Below are 13,522 nucleotides of genomic sequence, written 5' to 3'. Positions count from 1 at the left end.
CTAGAACCAATAAGGTGATATCAAACTTTCAACACAGACTTCTACTTCTAGGGCATTTTCTAACCGAGTACACGCAAAAGTACCATTTATTGAATTGTAAATAATCCATTTTCGGGTACCATATTTGCCTGTACACTTCAGCAACACTTGGTTTTCCTCAAAAATATTTACTATATCAATAATAATATAAGTTATAGGAAGATAAGAAATAGTGAATAATTTAGTCCATGACTCTTTATTTCCATGTTCCTTCATAACCCAAACATCATGACCGATAATCATGCACAAACAATCCCTCAACACACCCAATCCAAAAGGATATGCATAAACCTCTACATAAGCAAGAAGCGAAACTTCTTGATTAGACTTGTTCCCCAAATCAAAAGAAGCAATACAAAGGTGACTTCCCTTGTAAACCAGCCAATTAATCATGCCACTCACAAATGTTCCTCTTTGATGCGGACCACAATAAAAAGGGAACTTCTGAATGCTTTCCCAAGCATTGGTGCCCAAAGTATGAACCATCACTTTGTCTTTTTCAACAAAATTACCACTACTATCGCGTAGATGTGAAACAACCACAACCTTGTAATTCTTATTATCCACATCATAGCCGAAACCATACATTCCCAGAACATGACAAAGACTTTGTGGCCTCTCAAGGGGGGCAATTCTTTGAATTTTCTAATGGAAGGATTCCACAATTTAAAGAAAGGGCATCCTTGATAATATTGGGCAAGACATAGGATGCCATTGCATGAGCCAACAATGTAAACATAATGGTTAAAAGAAGGATTGGGAGGATACTCGATGTGCGCAATGACGTTAGTACCTAAGTCGCTGAAAACAGAGCCAAGTGGGTAGGAGTTGATAACTTGCCCGTGTAAGGGATAGCAGGAGGAGGTCAACGAGAGTGGACAAGGCGTGTGGTTGGGAAGCGAAGGTGAATGTTGGCAAATTTAGAATCAGTGATTAGAGAATTCCACGACTTGCACACACATCGGAATTGCATGAGGAGCTTTACCGATAGCCTACATAGAATTTCTGGAATGAGATCGAAAGGAAGAGTCGGAAGTGGCGGCATGTGAAGCGATGGTGACGATGTTAGGGTTTCAGTTGGCCTCCTCTCAATGGAGATTGCTGCTTCGGTCAGTAATGGAGAAGAAACGGCATCGTCGTATTTTGCTTGGCAGCCCTTGTCGCTACCCATGTTGGAGAAGAAACTGTGAACTGCACCGATTTGAGAGAGGCTGAGCGAAGGAAGTAGGTTAGAGAGATACCTATCTATATATATCTTTCTTGACAAATATTTTCTTTTTCGTTTCTCATAATTATATATATATATATATATATATATATATATATATATATATATATATATATATATATATATATAGAGGCTTAAATACTATTTTGGTTCCTTAACTATTTAATTAGTATCGCTTTGGTCCCTTAACTAAAAACAAGATTGTTTGAGGATTTTAAGTTTTTTTTTAATCTCGTTTTAGTCCTTTCTGTTAAGTTTCCGTTAGTTTTAATAAAAAATGTTAAGTGTGGACACGTGTCACCTTGTCATTGGCTCTGAGATTATTTTTTTTTACAAAAAAAAAATTAAAAATATATATATTTTTTATTTTTTTGTAAAAAATTCCCAGAACCAATGACAAGGGGACACGTGTTAACTTTGAGACACATGTCACTTTGTCATTGGCTTTGGGATTTTTTTTAAAAATATATAATTTTAAAAAAAAAATTGTAAACAAAAAAAAAATCAGAGCCAATGACAAGGTGACACGTGTCTAGGAGTTAACTTTTTTTAAAACCCTAACGGAAACCTAACAGAAGGGACCAAAACGAGATTAAAAAAAACCTTAAAATCCTCAAACAATTTTTTTTAGTTAAAGGACCAAAGCGATACCAATTAAATAGTTAAGGGACCAAAAGAGCATTTAAGCCTATATATATATATATATATATATATGGAGCAAATCAATGAGAAACGAGAATTATCTTATCAACCATCAGATTTAATTAACGCGTAAGATTTAGTTATCTTTATATATAAAAGTTAACTCGTAAGCCAATTTTTAACCTAATTTTAACCTAGATTTTATGATGACTTTTACGTTATTACCCCCGTGTTCATTAAATCTATTTAATTAAGAGATAAATTTTAAAAATCGTTCCTCCTATTCCTATAACAATTTCCTCCAATCCAATCCTATTTTCGCTCCTAACAAATTCCCTTTTTCAAAAAAAAAAAAATCTAACAAATTCACAAATTCCTGTAAGTTTGTTGCACCTTTTCCAATTCGTGTGCATTAATTAAGGGATGATTTAATCAGAATTTGTTAGGCTTTCCATTATATCATGCTTCCCATTTTTGCGATTGCAAAATTCAAATTCTCTTCTAATATTAACCACGACCCAAACTCCAACTCCCCACAAATTTAGCTGTTTCCAAAGCACTTTCACCTATCAAATCTTCCAAAGCACTTTCACGTATCAATTCTCCTTCTCACTATAAATGTGTACCATACAGAATTGAATAAACACATCCTTATTTATCCCTTTAATCATTCGTTCAGAGAATTTCTCCCTTCAATCATTCATTCAAAGAATATCAGGTGGTAATATTGAAAAATGTTGTTGTCGTATCACTACTTAACGGGTATATATGATGCTATGATCTGATTTTTGCGTATGTTTTCATGCTTAAAGATGTTATGTAACACTTTTTATTTTTACTGTATTGATGCAACAGGTCCTTTGGTTAATAATCCAGATTCATATAATGGAGTGTTTGCTGCTCCATCTTTTTGCTTTATTTTCAGTTGTTGAATCAAACATTTGATTCTTCAGATTTTGCTTTTCAATGTAATGAAGTATCAGTCTTGCTAAATTCTCTTCATAATTTTAATCTAAGCATCCAGATTTTATCCTCTTTCCAATTTGGACTTTCTTTTTTTACGGCATCTGTCTCTTATTTTCTTAATCTTGATTTTACAATTTTTCAGATTCTCCATTGTTGCAGTTTTACTACGATGTCGATATTATGATCTTTTTCCGTGTTCATTTTCTTTCAATTAAACGTAAATATGCATTCACTTTTCTTCATTCCTTCCTTCGATATAATGTTGTATTAGCTTTGTTTAGTCTTCCCCTAAATGAAACAAATAAACAATTTATTGAGGGATTTAAGTGTCTTCTTTTATTTTGTTTCTTTATTTATGTGTGCACAACTCAAATAGTACCTATCTTGAAGTAAAAATCATGTGCAGTTGCAGGTCCTCACAATGCAACAATTGCTAATGTTATTGGTGGGTGAGTAAGAGTTTAGTGTCTTCATTTGGTAAGGAGATTTTATAAATATAACTTTCATTTGTAATATTTAAGATTATAACTCAGAAAATATACATTGATTTGATTTTCACTTTGTGAAAACTTCTAGCAGGTGGTGAAAAGTGATCATGCTATATTTTATAGAAATTATATAGACTTAACTACAAGGGATTTGTTTCTGTCTTTTAGTTGGTTAACAATGTTTTTGTCCCGCATTTTGTTCTCTTAGATGTTAAACTTTTTAGTTGTTAACATTTAATGTCTTCTTTATCTTAATTTATACATGTAAGTTCTTATCAATTGATGGAAATGTGACAACATAATATATTTAACGTAGGACATGCTTCGACAGAGGGTATGAATATGAACCAGACATTTAGCTACATGTGTGAATGTTAACTATAACATAATCTTTCATTGTTTTATATTCAGATAATATTTTTGAGATTTATTTCTCTTCATAATCCTCTTTAGGTAAAAATTATTGTCTTCACTCTTTTCTAAACTGTTTTGCTGATTTGTTGTTTTGTAGTCATAATAATATTTTTTATTAGAGGCTTTATGAATGACAATACCAATTCTATAGATAACACTTATCCGTAGAGCTGGTCTTCATGGACACACATGAGTTCTCATCATAGCCATACAAATAAAATGATCCCTATGCAAAATTCTTGATATTGTGGAGGATATAATGCAAATTTAATTTTTTGTTGATTAGTTTAAAGAATTGTAAGCTAAATAAAACAATCCAAATATTGTTGTTAATTCTTCTTCTTTGCTCATTGTGTTTAGCATTTCATTGCAGGAAAACAATTTACATAGAATTCCTTAAGGTGCCTAAAGCAAATATAAAGGTCTTCTATTTTGTTTGTGGATTGAGATAATGCAAAAGTTTCAGTTGTTTCTAAGCGTTATTGAAAGTTAAGGATATTTGATTTATTTTTTCAACCTATAAAAAACTGGTGTTTTTGTCTTATGAGGAAAGTCATGTGCATGGGCCTACTATTCAACTTATGGTGCTTTTGACACAAAAACAATACAACAAGAGGAATTGTGATTTTGAAGGCTAAAAATCTTTCTTTTGGGTCCTTTGAGAATAGTTGATTTTTGTTTTGAAGGTTTATTATTGTTATTTAGGTATGAGTGGTTTTCATGTAACATAGGTTTTTGGAATCAAGTAGTGACCAATTTGTATAATGTCGATTCTATTTGCACTTGCAAATTTTTTAATTAAGTTTAGATGATTACAATGAAGAGAACCAATTGTAATTTTGATATGTGAAGGATTGGAAATAGAATTATAGATCCCTATCGTTGTCTAATTTTTATTTTTTAATATTCGTTTGTTTCAACTAAACGATTTCATGTCATCTCCTACTTTATTTTTTGAACTTGCGTAAGTAAAATGTATAATACTCTTCATCTTTTATTTATTTTAGAATTTTTTTTTACCATTACTTATTCTTATATATTTGTCGAAATGCGCACGGGTCTAAAGTCTAGTTTTATTAAAACTTCCCGAGTAATTGATATACGAAATCACTAATTAACAAATTGAGCTACAATTTGGCCACAGTTTACTGTACTCCTCTCTAAGTAACGCTTTATTATCTCTTCTCCAAATAATTATCATATTAGGTTTTACACTTTCTTTAGTTTCTTGTTTGTTGCCCCTATTTTCATTCTCCAATCTCCAACATGTAAATAGTGCTGCAACATTCTCCAATCTCTAGATTCTTGGGTCTTGAAAGTTTTTTTTTTTTAACAAACAAAAATGGAATATATTAACACCAAATTGTAATTGCTGCAGCACAAAATGTGCCATAACAATCACGGAGAGAAACACAAACTAGTCAATGATACAAGACAGTTAGTCGATACCCATACAAATGAGCGGGTTCGACCACCAATTATGAATACCAAAACTAAAAACTACATTACTAGCTTTCATCCACCACAAGGAACATGATTTTACTTTATCTAACAAATGCGGTAAAGAGCTATATTTATTTTGGAAAACTCTATCATTCCGCTCATTCCACAATATCCAAACACACAGAAGCCAAATTAGATGGAAAAAGGAACGCCGTGCTCTCATACCACCTACATAATTAATAAATTGCAAAAAATGGTCTGTTATGAACTGAGTTTCGACTCCAACAAGACCAAGCCAAGCTCGCACCATCGGCCACAACGCATCAAAGTACGGACAAGACAAAAATAGATGATTCAGGTCCTCGACATGCCCACACCCATTTATGCATGACCGCTCCTCCAAAGATAAGACCCCACAACTTGCCAAATTTTGTTTAGTAGGTAACCGGTCCCTCAGCAAACGCCAAGCAAAAATAGACACTTTCAAAGGCACCTGTTTGTGCCAAATCAACTCCATATTTTGATGTAACATGGGTTGTTCCTGCGAAGTCAGCATATCATACACACCACGAACCGTATACCCACCAGTCTGATCTGGTAACCAAAGCCACCTGTCAGAAGAGGAATCCTGCAAAGTAACTGTAAGTAATAATTCCCTACACTCCTCTACCAATTCTTCCTCCCAAACCCACAAGCGGCGACGCCACTGCCACGCCCCCCCACCAACCTCCAAACCCAACTGGAACATGTTCCTAATCGTGACAACTTTGTTGACTGTCAAATCAAAAAGCCGTCTAAATCGCACACAAAACGGAACATTTCCACACCAACAATCACGCCAACAGTCAGTCTCAGCACCGTCTCCCACCTGTCTCCTAACACCTGATGCAAACCAACCCTATCCTCCCTCTTCTATCCCATCCCTAATCCTCACTATCTCCCTCCACCAAGATGAACAACTCCGACCCCCATCCTCCAAACCACCATCCGCCCCACCATACCTAGCCACTAACACCCTACGCCACAACCCATCTCTCTCTACTAACAACCTCCAACACCATTTTCCTAACAAAGCAATATTAAACTCCCTCAAACTCCTAACACCCATCCCTCCGTACTCCTTCCTCAAACATAAAGAATTCCAACTAATCCACGTTATTTTTCTTTTATCCTCACTTCCCCCCCAAAAAAATTTATTTAACAAAGATTCAATGGAAGAGATTATACCTGACGGAGCTTTGAAAAAGGAAAGAGCATAGACAGGAAGTGCAGTCAGGACAGATTTGAGAAGGATCAACCGGCCACCAAAAGAAAGGAACCGACTATGCCAACCAGACAATCTAGCTTTAATTCGTTTAACAACTGGCTCCTAAAACAATAACCGGCGCGGATCGCCCCCAATCTGAAGACCCAAATAGAGGAACGGTACTTTACCCACTTTGCAACCTAACACAGAAGCCGCTTCAGCCAACCAAGAAGCATTGATATTGACACCAACCAGAGAGCTTTTATGGAAATTTACTTTCAAACCGGACATAGCCTCAAATAGAACCAAACCAGCCCTCATTGCACGAACATTGGCCCAACTTTTATTACCAATTAACAGTGTATCATCAGCGAATTGTAAGTGAGACACCACCACAGAGTTAGCGCCACCCACATTGTAACCTGTAAACGTACCTGTTTCAACCAAAGCTTTCATCAATACATTCAGGCCTTCTGTTGCTAGTAAAAACAAAAAAGGCGATAGAGGATCGCCCTAACGTAAACCCCGTTCAAGAGGGAACTCGTCTGTAGGGCTTCCATTCACTAACACTGAAGCAGTAGCGGTACAAACACACTCTTTAATCCATTTTCTCCATAAGGTCGGAAAAGACATACTACCCATAACCTCATCAAGATACGTCCAATCTACGGAGTCATACGCCTTTTCAAAATCTACTTTAAACATTAAAAGCTCTTTCTTCGATTTTCGGGCCTCATCAACCACCTCATTTGCTATCAAGATTCCATCAAGAATTTGTCTATTTTTAACGAAAGCTGATTGAACTTCAGACACAACACTGCCAATAATCTGTCTCAACCTGTTCGCCAGAACTTTTGCCAGAATTTTATAGAGGCATCCCACCAACAAAATGGGTCAAAAATCATTCAATGTCTGAGGACTGTCAACTTTAGGAATAAGAGCAATAAACGTAGAATTTATACCTTTTGACAATTTTCCATTCCTATGAAACTCTGAAGTGAACCGCAAAATGTCATCTTTCATCTCATGCCAAAAATTCTTGATAAACCCAAAGTTGATACCATCTGGACCCGGGCTCTTAAAACTATCACAATCCCACATTGCTGCCTTAACTTCATCCATGGAAAAAGGTTTTGTCAACGTCCCCATTTCCCTGACTGAAAGCTTTCGGAACTGCATATTACCCAATGAAGGCCGCGCCCCCCTATCTGACAAAAAATGATTTTTAAAATACGTAAAAACAACTTGACGAACATGATTAACACCCTCTACCTCCTCCCCGTTTACCATAATCGAAGATAAAGAATTAAAACGTCTTCTACAACAGAGTGGAAATATTTTGAATTAGCATCGCCATCACGTAGCCAAATCAATCTCGATTGTTGCCAACAAATACTAATATTGAGACGAGACAACGAATGAATGTCCGTCGAAATGTCATGCAATTCACCAAGCTCATCCTCCAACAACTCTTCTTCCTCCCCTTTACTATCTTGGGTCTTGAAAGTTAAAACATCCTCCTTCAAAAAAAATAATGTTCAATCATCTAAATTCGTAAATCTACAAAAAATAAAACTGACAATTTTTTTATGCTTTGAATGTACTTTTCTGAAAAGTGTTCTTATCGGATTTAATTTTAAATTGATTTTTTAATATTGAACCACACATCATTAGTTTACTTATCGGATTTTTTAACACTGCTTTATGCTTTGAATGTACTTTATATGTTTTGGGTCCGCAGATAAGTGGCAAACACCGTTTCAAACAATAATAATAAATTACGCTCATTAACTTAACTCATTGTTATTTTTTTAGGAGGAAATATAAATTATTATTGTGTCTCTAAAAGAGACAGGATCCGTTGACACCAGGTGTCAACGGTTATATTGACACCAAATCATATCCCTTGATTTCATTTGATCCAATGACTATTGTTAATTCACTTATCCTTGTACCTAACGCATGATGCACTAAACCTCACCTCCGCCGTCTTCATTCTCTCGTTATACGTACGCCATCTGCTGTCTCCAGTTTTCGTTCATCTCTTCTCCCCTTGCGCACCTTCACAAATGCTTCATCTATTTATGGGTTGTTCTCATCGAAATTAAAACCCATTATTCAATTAGTGGTGAATATCAATTGAAAAAAGATTAAATTTTAAAATGTTTAACCTGATGTCTTTAGCTATCAAAAAATATATATATCTTTCGCAGTCTATCTACCCCTAACAATTCGAATTTTTTGTTGTTGCTTTTCTCCCCCAATTATAGTTTGTTAAAAATATAAATTGTTTTCAATCCAACAACTAACAAAATAAACAAAGCTCTTCAGGTATAAAAATTGACAATCAAAATTTCAATAGTACAATTGTTTTCTCAAGATTCACAACAACCCAGGGACGAAAGAACTAGAACTACATAATCTTCATCAAAATTCATTTTGTTTTTTACAGGCTTCATCATCAATCATCAGCCGAAGAAAAATAACAAAAATAGCGGAGAAATCAAGGTATCTAGTGCGGACGAGATCTCATGTGGGTTAAGTGAATGAACAGGAGCCATTGGATCAAATGAAATCAAGGGATATGATTTGGTGTCAATATAACCGTTGACACCTGGTGTCAACGGATCCTGTCTCTTGTTAATAATATAGCTATAAACTAATAGATTTTAACAATAGTCATATACTTTTATAATTAAATGAGAGAGTCTTTTCATAGGCATCATTATCTATAAGCACTAAAAAATGTCACTCTATAATGGAGGTATCTATGTAGAAAGCATTAATTATAAATCTTATCGACAAAGTTTGAATGATAGAGCGTGTGGTCCCATTATAATTTTTTAAGGAATTAACATTGGTTTCTATACTAGTGTGTTAATCAAGCAATGGACTTTAGTTTTGTAAGCTTGATAACCTCACCTATAACTTATGAAGTCTCGATATCTGACACGATACCGATACAGCGATACAGGAAAATTTTCAAAATTTCCGATACGATACGGCCTCGATATGTTATTAAAAAATTAAATTTAAAATTAATAGTATAAGTGCACAATGTATAAACATAACTAAAAATGATGATAAACAAACATTCACATTAATGAAAATGATCAAAACAAGTGACAATTACATATTTTTTCCGCACAAATTAGATAGAATATAGCTAAACATCATTAGTACCATCCAAAGAGAACATCATAAGTACTATAAAAAAATAAAAAAAAATAAAAACATCTTTGTCTAATGTTGACTACTTAACGGTTATCACTAATTTATATCGAAAACAAACAGCAGAAGAAACATAACATTAGAGAGAAGAGAAACAGAGTAGAATTCAATCAGTGGTAATGGTTAGAAGAGAGAATAGCTATTTCTATGTGGTGACGAGAAACCCTATTTTTTTAGGTTAGAAGAGACAATATGATTTTGATAGCGCTGCCAGACTTGATAGGTGTCAGAGTATAAGTAAGCTGTGTCGGAGTACAAGTTAGTCGTATCCGACACGTATCAGTCATTTTTTTCCTTCAAAAAATAAATATTAAATGTTTGATACTTCTCCGATACGCGTATCGGGACGTATCCGACACGTATCGGTCATTGTTTTTCAAAAATATAAATATTAATTGCCCGATACTTTTCCGATACCCGTATCGGTATCGGGGCTTCGGTGCCTATAACAACTTTAAAAGATAAAAAGACCATACAAATGTTTTTTCCATACGCACCAGCCAAGAATCAAACCCTAGATTAAATAGTTAAAGGCTCAAGTATCTACCACTTGTACCACACTATGTATTTATTCCTCGCATCCTTTGATCTTGTGCTTCCATGCAATGAAAATCTTCATAACTTTAAATTTCATATATCAGATAACTCTATGAACATTAAGAAATAAGACCAAAGATGAATAAATTATTGTGTCTATTGACTACAGCAGTAAAATCTAAAAGCATGTTAAGCACAAATTGATAAAGACGAGTGAGAAAAGTGATTTCTGATTCGTAAATTGAGTACATTTGTTTAAGATTACAAAACGTGATTTTGCGAAATAGGTAACTTTTAAAGTTTTGTTTTGCTAAAACAAATTATATTTAGCTTATGAGAGAGAGTCACAAACATTTTGACCCAAATTTGTGGGTGTAAGTAAATGCATGAAAAAGTCCGAAATTTGCAGCAAAGAATTGGGTGAACGTTGTAGTAAAGAGGCTAAAGAGTAAGCACAAACAACCCTAACCTAAACCTCAAAAACCCAGCTATGAGCTATCTGCTATATGGCACTTAACATCAGATAAACAAGTGAGTATCACAGTCAATGTTAAATGGGCAAGCAACTTAGTCACATAGCAGAAACTTTAATATAAGCAGGCTTTGCATAAGGCTGATTCCACATTTCAAGACTATAACCTCTTGGTCACACAACAGAAACTTTTCACCTAGATTCTGTCAACAATGAGCAAGACAGCAACCAGATAGGGAAGCTTCTAAAAGTTTTGAAGTTGGATTTTTCATTCCTAATGGAAACTTTTGCAGTGGCAGAAGATATTTAATATATATATATATATATATATATATATATATATATATATATATATATATATATATGCTAACAGAGACAACGTAGTCCTGAGTTCTAGTGGTACTTTTGCCATTGTAGAAAATGCAAAGCTCATGGTTTTGGACAGTAGTATAAATTCATCCTATTGGGGTACAAATCTTGAAAAATCATCGTCACAGCATAGGACAGTGAAACTATAAGACAATAAAAACCCTATTGGACGAGCTTTACTAGTCCCACAGATACATTTCTTCATGTAGAAGTTATGAAGAACCTGCAATAGGGAACTTTTCTTCTGAACAAGATCAAGGAGAGAATAAATATTATATGGAAAAGCAGTGTATCATGAAAATTTGTTGGAACTGGTAAAATTCCCTCAGCAATAGATATCTTACTAGTTTTCAAATTTCACCATGAGAATATCTCAAAACAACAGTGTTCCCTTTCTGACTTCCTCACTATATAGCAGCACAAGTTTGGTGATGACTTACTGGGTTCAACCTCACAAAGTTAACATCAATGATTTCTATACTTGGTTCTTAAATTTTTCTTCCTGGCACTTATGTGCAGCAAGTAACAAATTTCGAATCACACTTTGACATTAAACATAACTTGACTATTTGACATTAATTTTCTTGATACCGACTTGCTAAGGATAATAACATTACATTTGTTAAGGTTGATCTGAAATAAAGAAAATTCAATTTACTATGGGAAACATCTTAAATACATGGGTCAATCACTATTTAACAATGATATGAAAATTTTGCAACCAACATTTGAAACCTTGCCAACAACCATTTTAAGGTTTAAAACATATCCATATCATCTAGGATAGCAAAAAGAGTGTACTTTGCATACATTAGCTCTGATTGATTCGGTTTCTCTCCTAAACATCACAAAGAACCAAGGGATTGATAACATTTGATTTGTTCACTTCGCAATTTATAGTTAAGATTTGAAGCAAACATTATAGAATTCTTGCACCGTAAGTCGACATTCCAACAAACATACGGGTGACATTACATAACTTCTAGGTCCTATTTCTGATCTTAGAAAATCTAATCTCAACCCATATAATGTAATGCATGATCCTCAACTATATAAAATGAAATTGATGATAAAAGAGCAAAAACCTCTAACAATCAAATAAATAAAATAAGTATAAAATAAATAGCATGAATAGAAATTAACATATACTCAGTTCGGTTCTAATTGAATCTCATGCTCAAGAGGCATATCACCACATTTACATAGCATTAAGAACAAGGTGATATCAAACTTTCAAAGCAGACTTCGGGGATCTTGTATAAACTATAAAAAGGAAACTCAAAAGTATCATTTCTCGAATTTTGAAAAAACATGGTTGTATTACCAAAGGTGCTAGACTTCAAAAGCAGCTGACCATCCTCAAATATATGCACTGCCTTGATATAGAGCCAAGGTGTACGAGGATCTTGCATGTGAGAAATAATGAACAATTTATGCCAAGACTCTTTTTTTCCATATTCCTTCATAATCCAAACATCGCAACCAAAAATCATGCACAAGCAATCCCTGAAAACACTCAAGTTCAAAGAACGTGCATCCACCTCGCCATAATCGGGCAACAAAACCTCTTGATAAGACTCGTTCCTCAAATCAAGAGAAACAACAAAATATTGATTTTTCCTAGCATAATCTTTAGAAACCAACCAATTCATTGTGCCACTCACAAATTTCCCGGTTTCTTGCACGACAACGCAATCAATAGGGAACTTTTGAATGTTTTTCCAGAAATTTGTACCTGAAGTATAAACCTTCACATCAGTTTCGGAAACCAAATTACATCTAATATCACGTGCACCACCAATCACAATCTTGTAATTATCACTAACAGTATCATGGCCAAAGCCATACATCGTCAGCTTATTTATATTAGAAGTTGACAGCTCTTCAAGAGGGGGCAAATCCTTGAATTTTCTAATAGAAGGGTTACACAATCGAACATTCCAATCGCCTCCATAGACAATGGCAAGAAGACAGAGGATGCCATTGCATGATCCAACAAAAAAAGCTCTATTGGCTCCAGGAAGATCGAGCTCCGTGGCTTTAATGTTTTTGTTCGTCAAAACGGACTCAAAGGTGTAAGACTTGAGAACGTACTTGAACTCGTATGAGTCATAGATAACTCTGTCACTGATAGTGACACGGTCGGTTAAGGTATGTACGAGGCGTGTTGGTGCAGATGTGCGATTGTGTTTCTTGGCGAAGTTGGAATCAGAGATAAGAGAATTCCAAGACTTACAAACGCATCGAAGTTGAAGGAGGAGCTTTACCTGTAGCCTACAGAGGATTTCTGAAACGAGATCAAAAGGAAGAATGGGAAGTGATGGTGATGATGTTAGGGTTTTGGTTAATTTTCTTCTCCTCCTCCTCTTAGTGGAGATTGTTTCTTTGGTCGGGAATGGAGAAGAAACGGCGTCGTCGTCTCCTTTGCATCGCTTGCGTCTGCCCAT

The 13,522-nt window shown here is 34.7% G+C and overlaps 3 protein-coding genes across 3 annotated transcripts; all 3 read right to left on the bottom strand.

The window, feature by feature from the left end:
- Nucleotides 1-1,210, bottom strand: LOC11409099 (F-box/kelch-repeat protein At3g23880). Its single transcript, XM_024780206.1, has 2 exons — nucleotides 1,025-1,210; nucleotides 1-684 (listed from the first exon to the last, which is right to left on the bottom strand). Exons 1-2 carry the CDS (start codon nucleotides 1,208-1,210, stop codon nucleotides 1-3), a joined length of 870 nt encoding a protein of 289 aa, XP_024635974.1.
- Nucleotides 1,211-5,378: 4,168 nt separating this feature from the next.
- LOC112420490 (uncharacterized) lies at nucleotides 5,379-7,615 on the bottom strand. Its single transcript, XM_024780203.1, has 5 exons — nucleotides 7,429-7,615; nucleotides 6,991-7,317; nucleotides 6,655-6,888; nucleotides 5,802-5,994; nucleotides 5,379-5,448 (listed from the first exon to the last, which is right to left on the bottom strand). The coding sequence occupies exons 1-5, from the start codon at nucleotides 7,613-7,615 to the stop codon at nucleotides 5,379-5,381; spliced, it is 1,011 nt and encodes a 336-aa protein (XP_024635971.1).
- Nucleotides 7,616-12,283: 4,668 nt separating this feature from the next.
- Nucleotides 12,284-13,522, bottom strand: LOC11409098 (F-box/kelch-repeat protein At3g23880). Its single transcript, XM_039832480.1, has one exon. It carries the CDS (start codon nucleotides 13,520-13,522, stop codon nucleotides 12,284-12,286), a length of 1,239 nt encoding a protein of 412 aa, XP_039688414.1.

The sequence above is a fragment of the Medicago truncatula genome, chromosome 3, assembly GCF_003473485.1.
Source record: "Medicago truncatula cultivar Jemalong A17 chromosome 3, MtrunA17r5.0-ANR, whole genome shotgun sequence".
Lineage (NCBI taxonomy): Eukaryota > Viridiplantae > Streptophyta > Magnoliopsida > Fabales > Fabaceae > Medicago > Medicago truncatula.
Note: the sequence above shows the minus strand (reverse complement) of the source record. Positions and strands in the feature narration are given on the sequence as shown.

Coding starts and splice junctions, on each gene's coding strand:
- LOC11409099 (XM_024780206.1), bottom strand. CDS start 1,210: ATGGGTAGCGACAAGGGCTGCCAAGCAAAATACGACGATGCCGTTTCT. Junction 685..1,024: donor AAATTCTATGTAGGCTATCG/GTAAAGCTCCTC, acceptor TCCTTCCATTAG/AAAATTCAAAGAATTGCCCC.
- LOC112420490 (XM_024780203.1), bottom strand. CDS start 7,615: ATGGGGACGTTGACAAAACCTTTTTCCATGGATGAAGTTAAGGCAGCA. Junction 5,995..6,654: donor TGTGTTAGGTTGCAAAGTGG/GTAAAGTACCGT, acceptor TTGATTTGACAG/TCAACAAAGTTGTCACGATT. Junction 5,449..5,801: donor TTACCAGATCAGACTGGTGG/GTATACGGTTCG, acceptor TTAATTATGTAG/GTGGTATGAGAGCACGGCGT.
- LOC11409098 (XM_039832480.1), bottom strand. CDS start 13,522: ATGGGCAGACGCAAGCGATGCAAAGGAGACGACGACGCCGTTTCTTCT.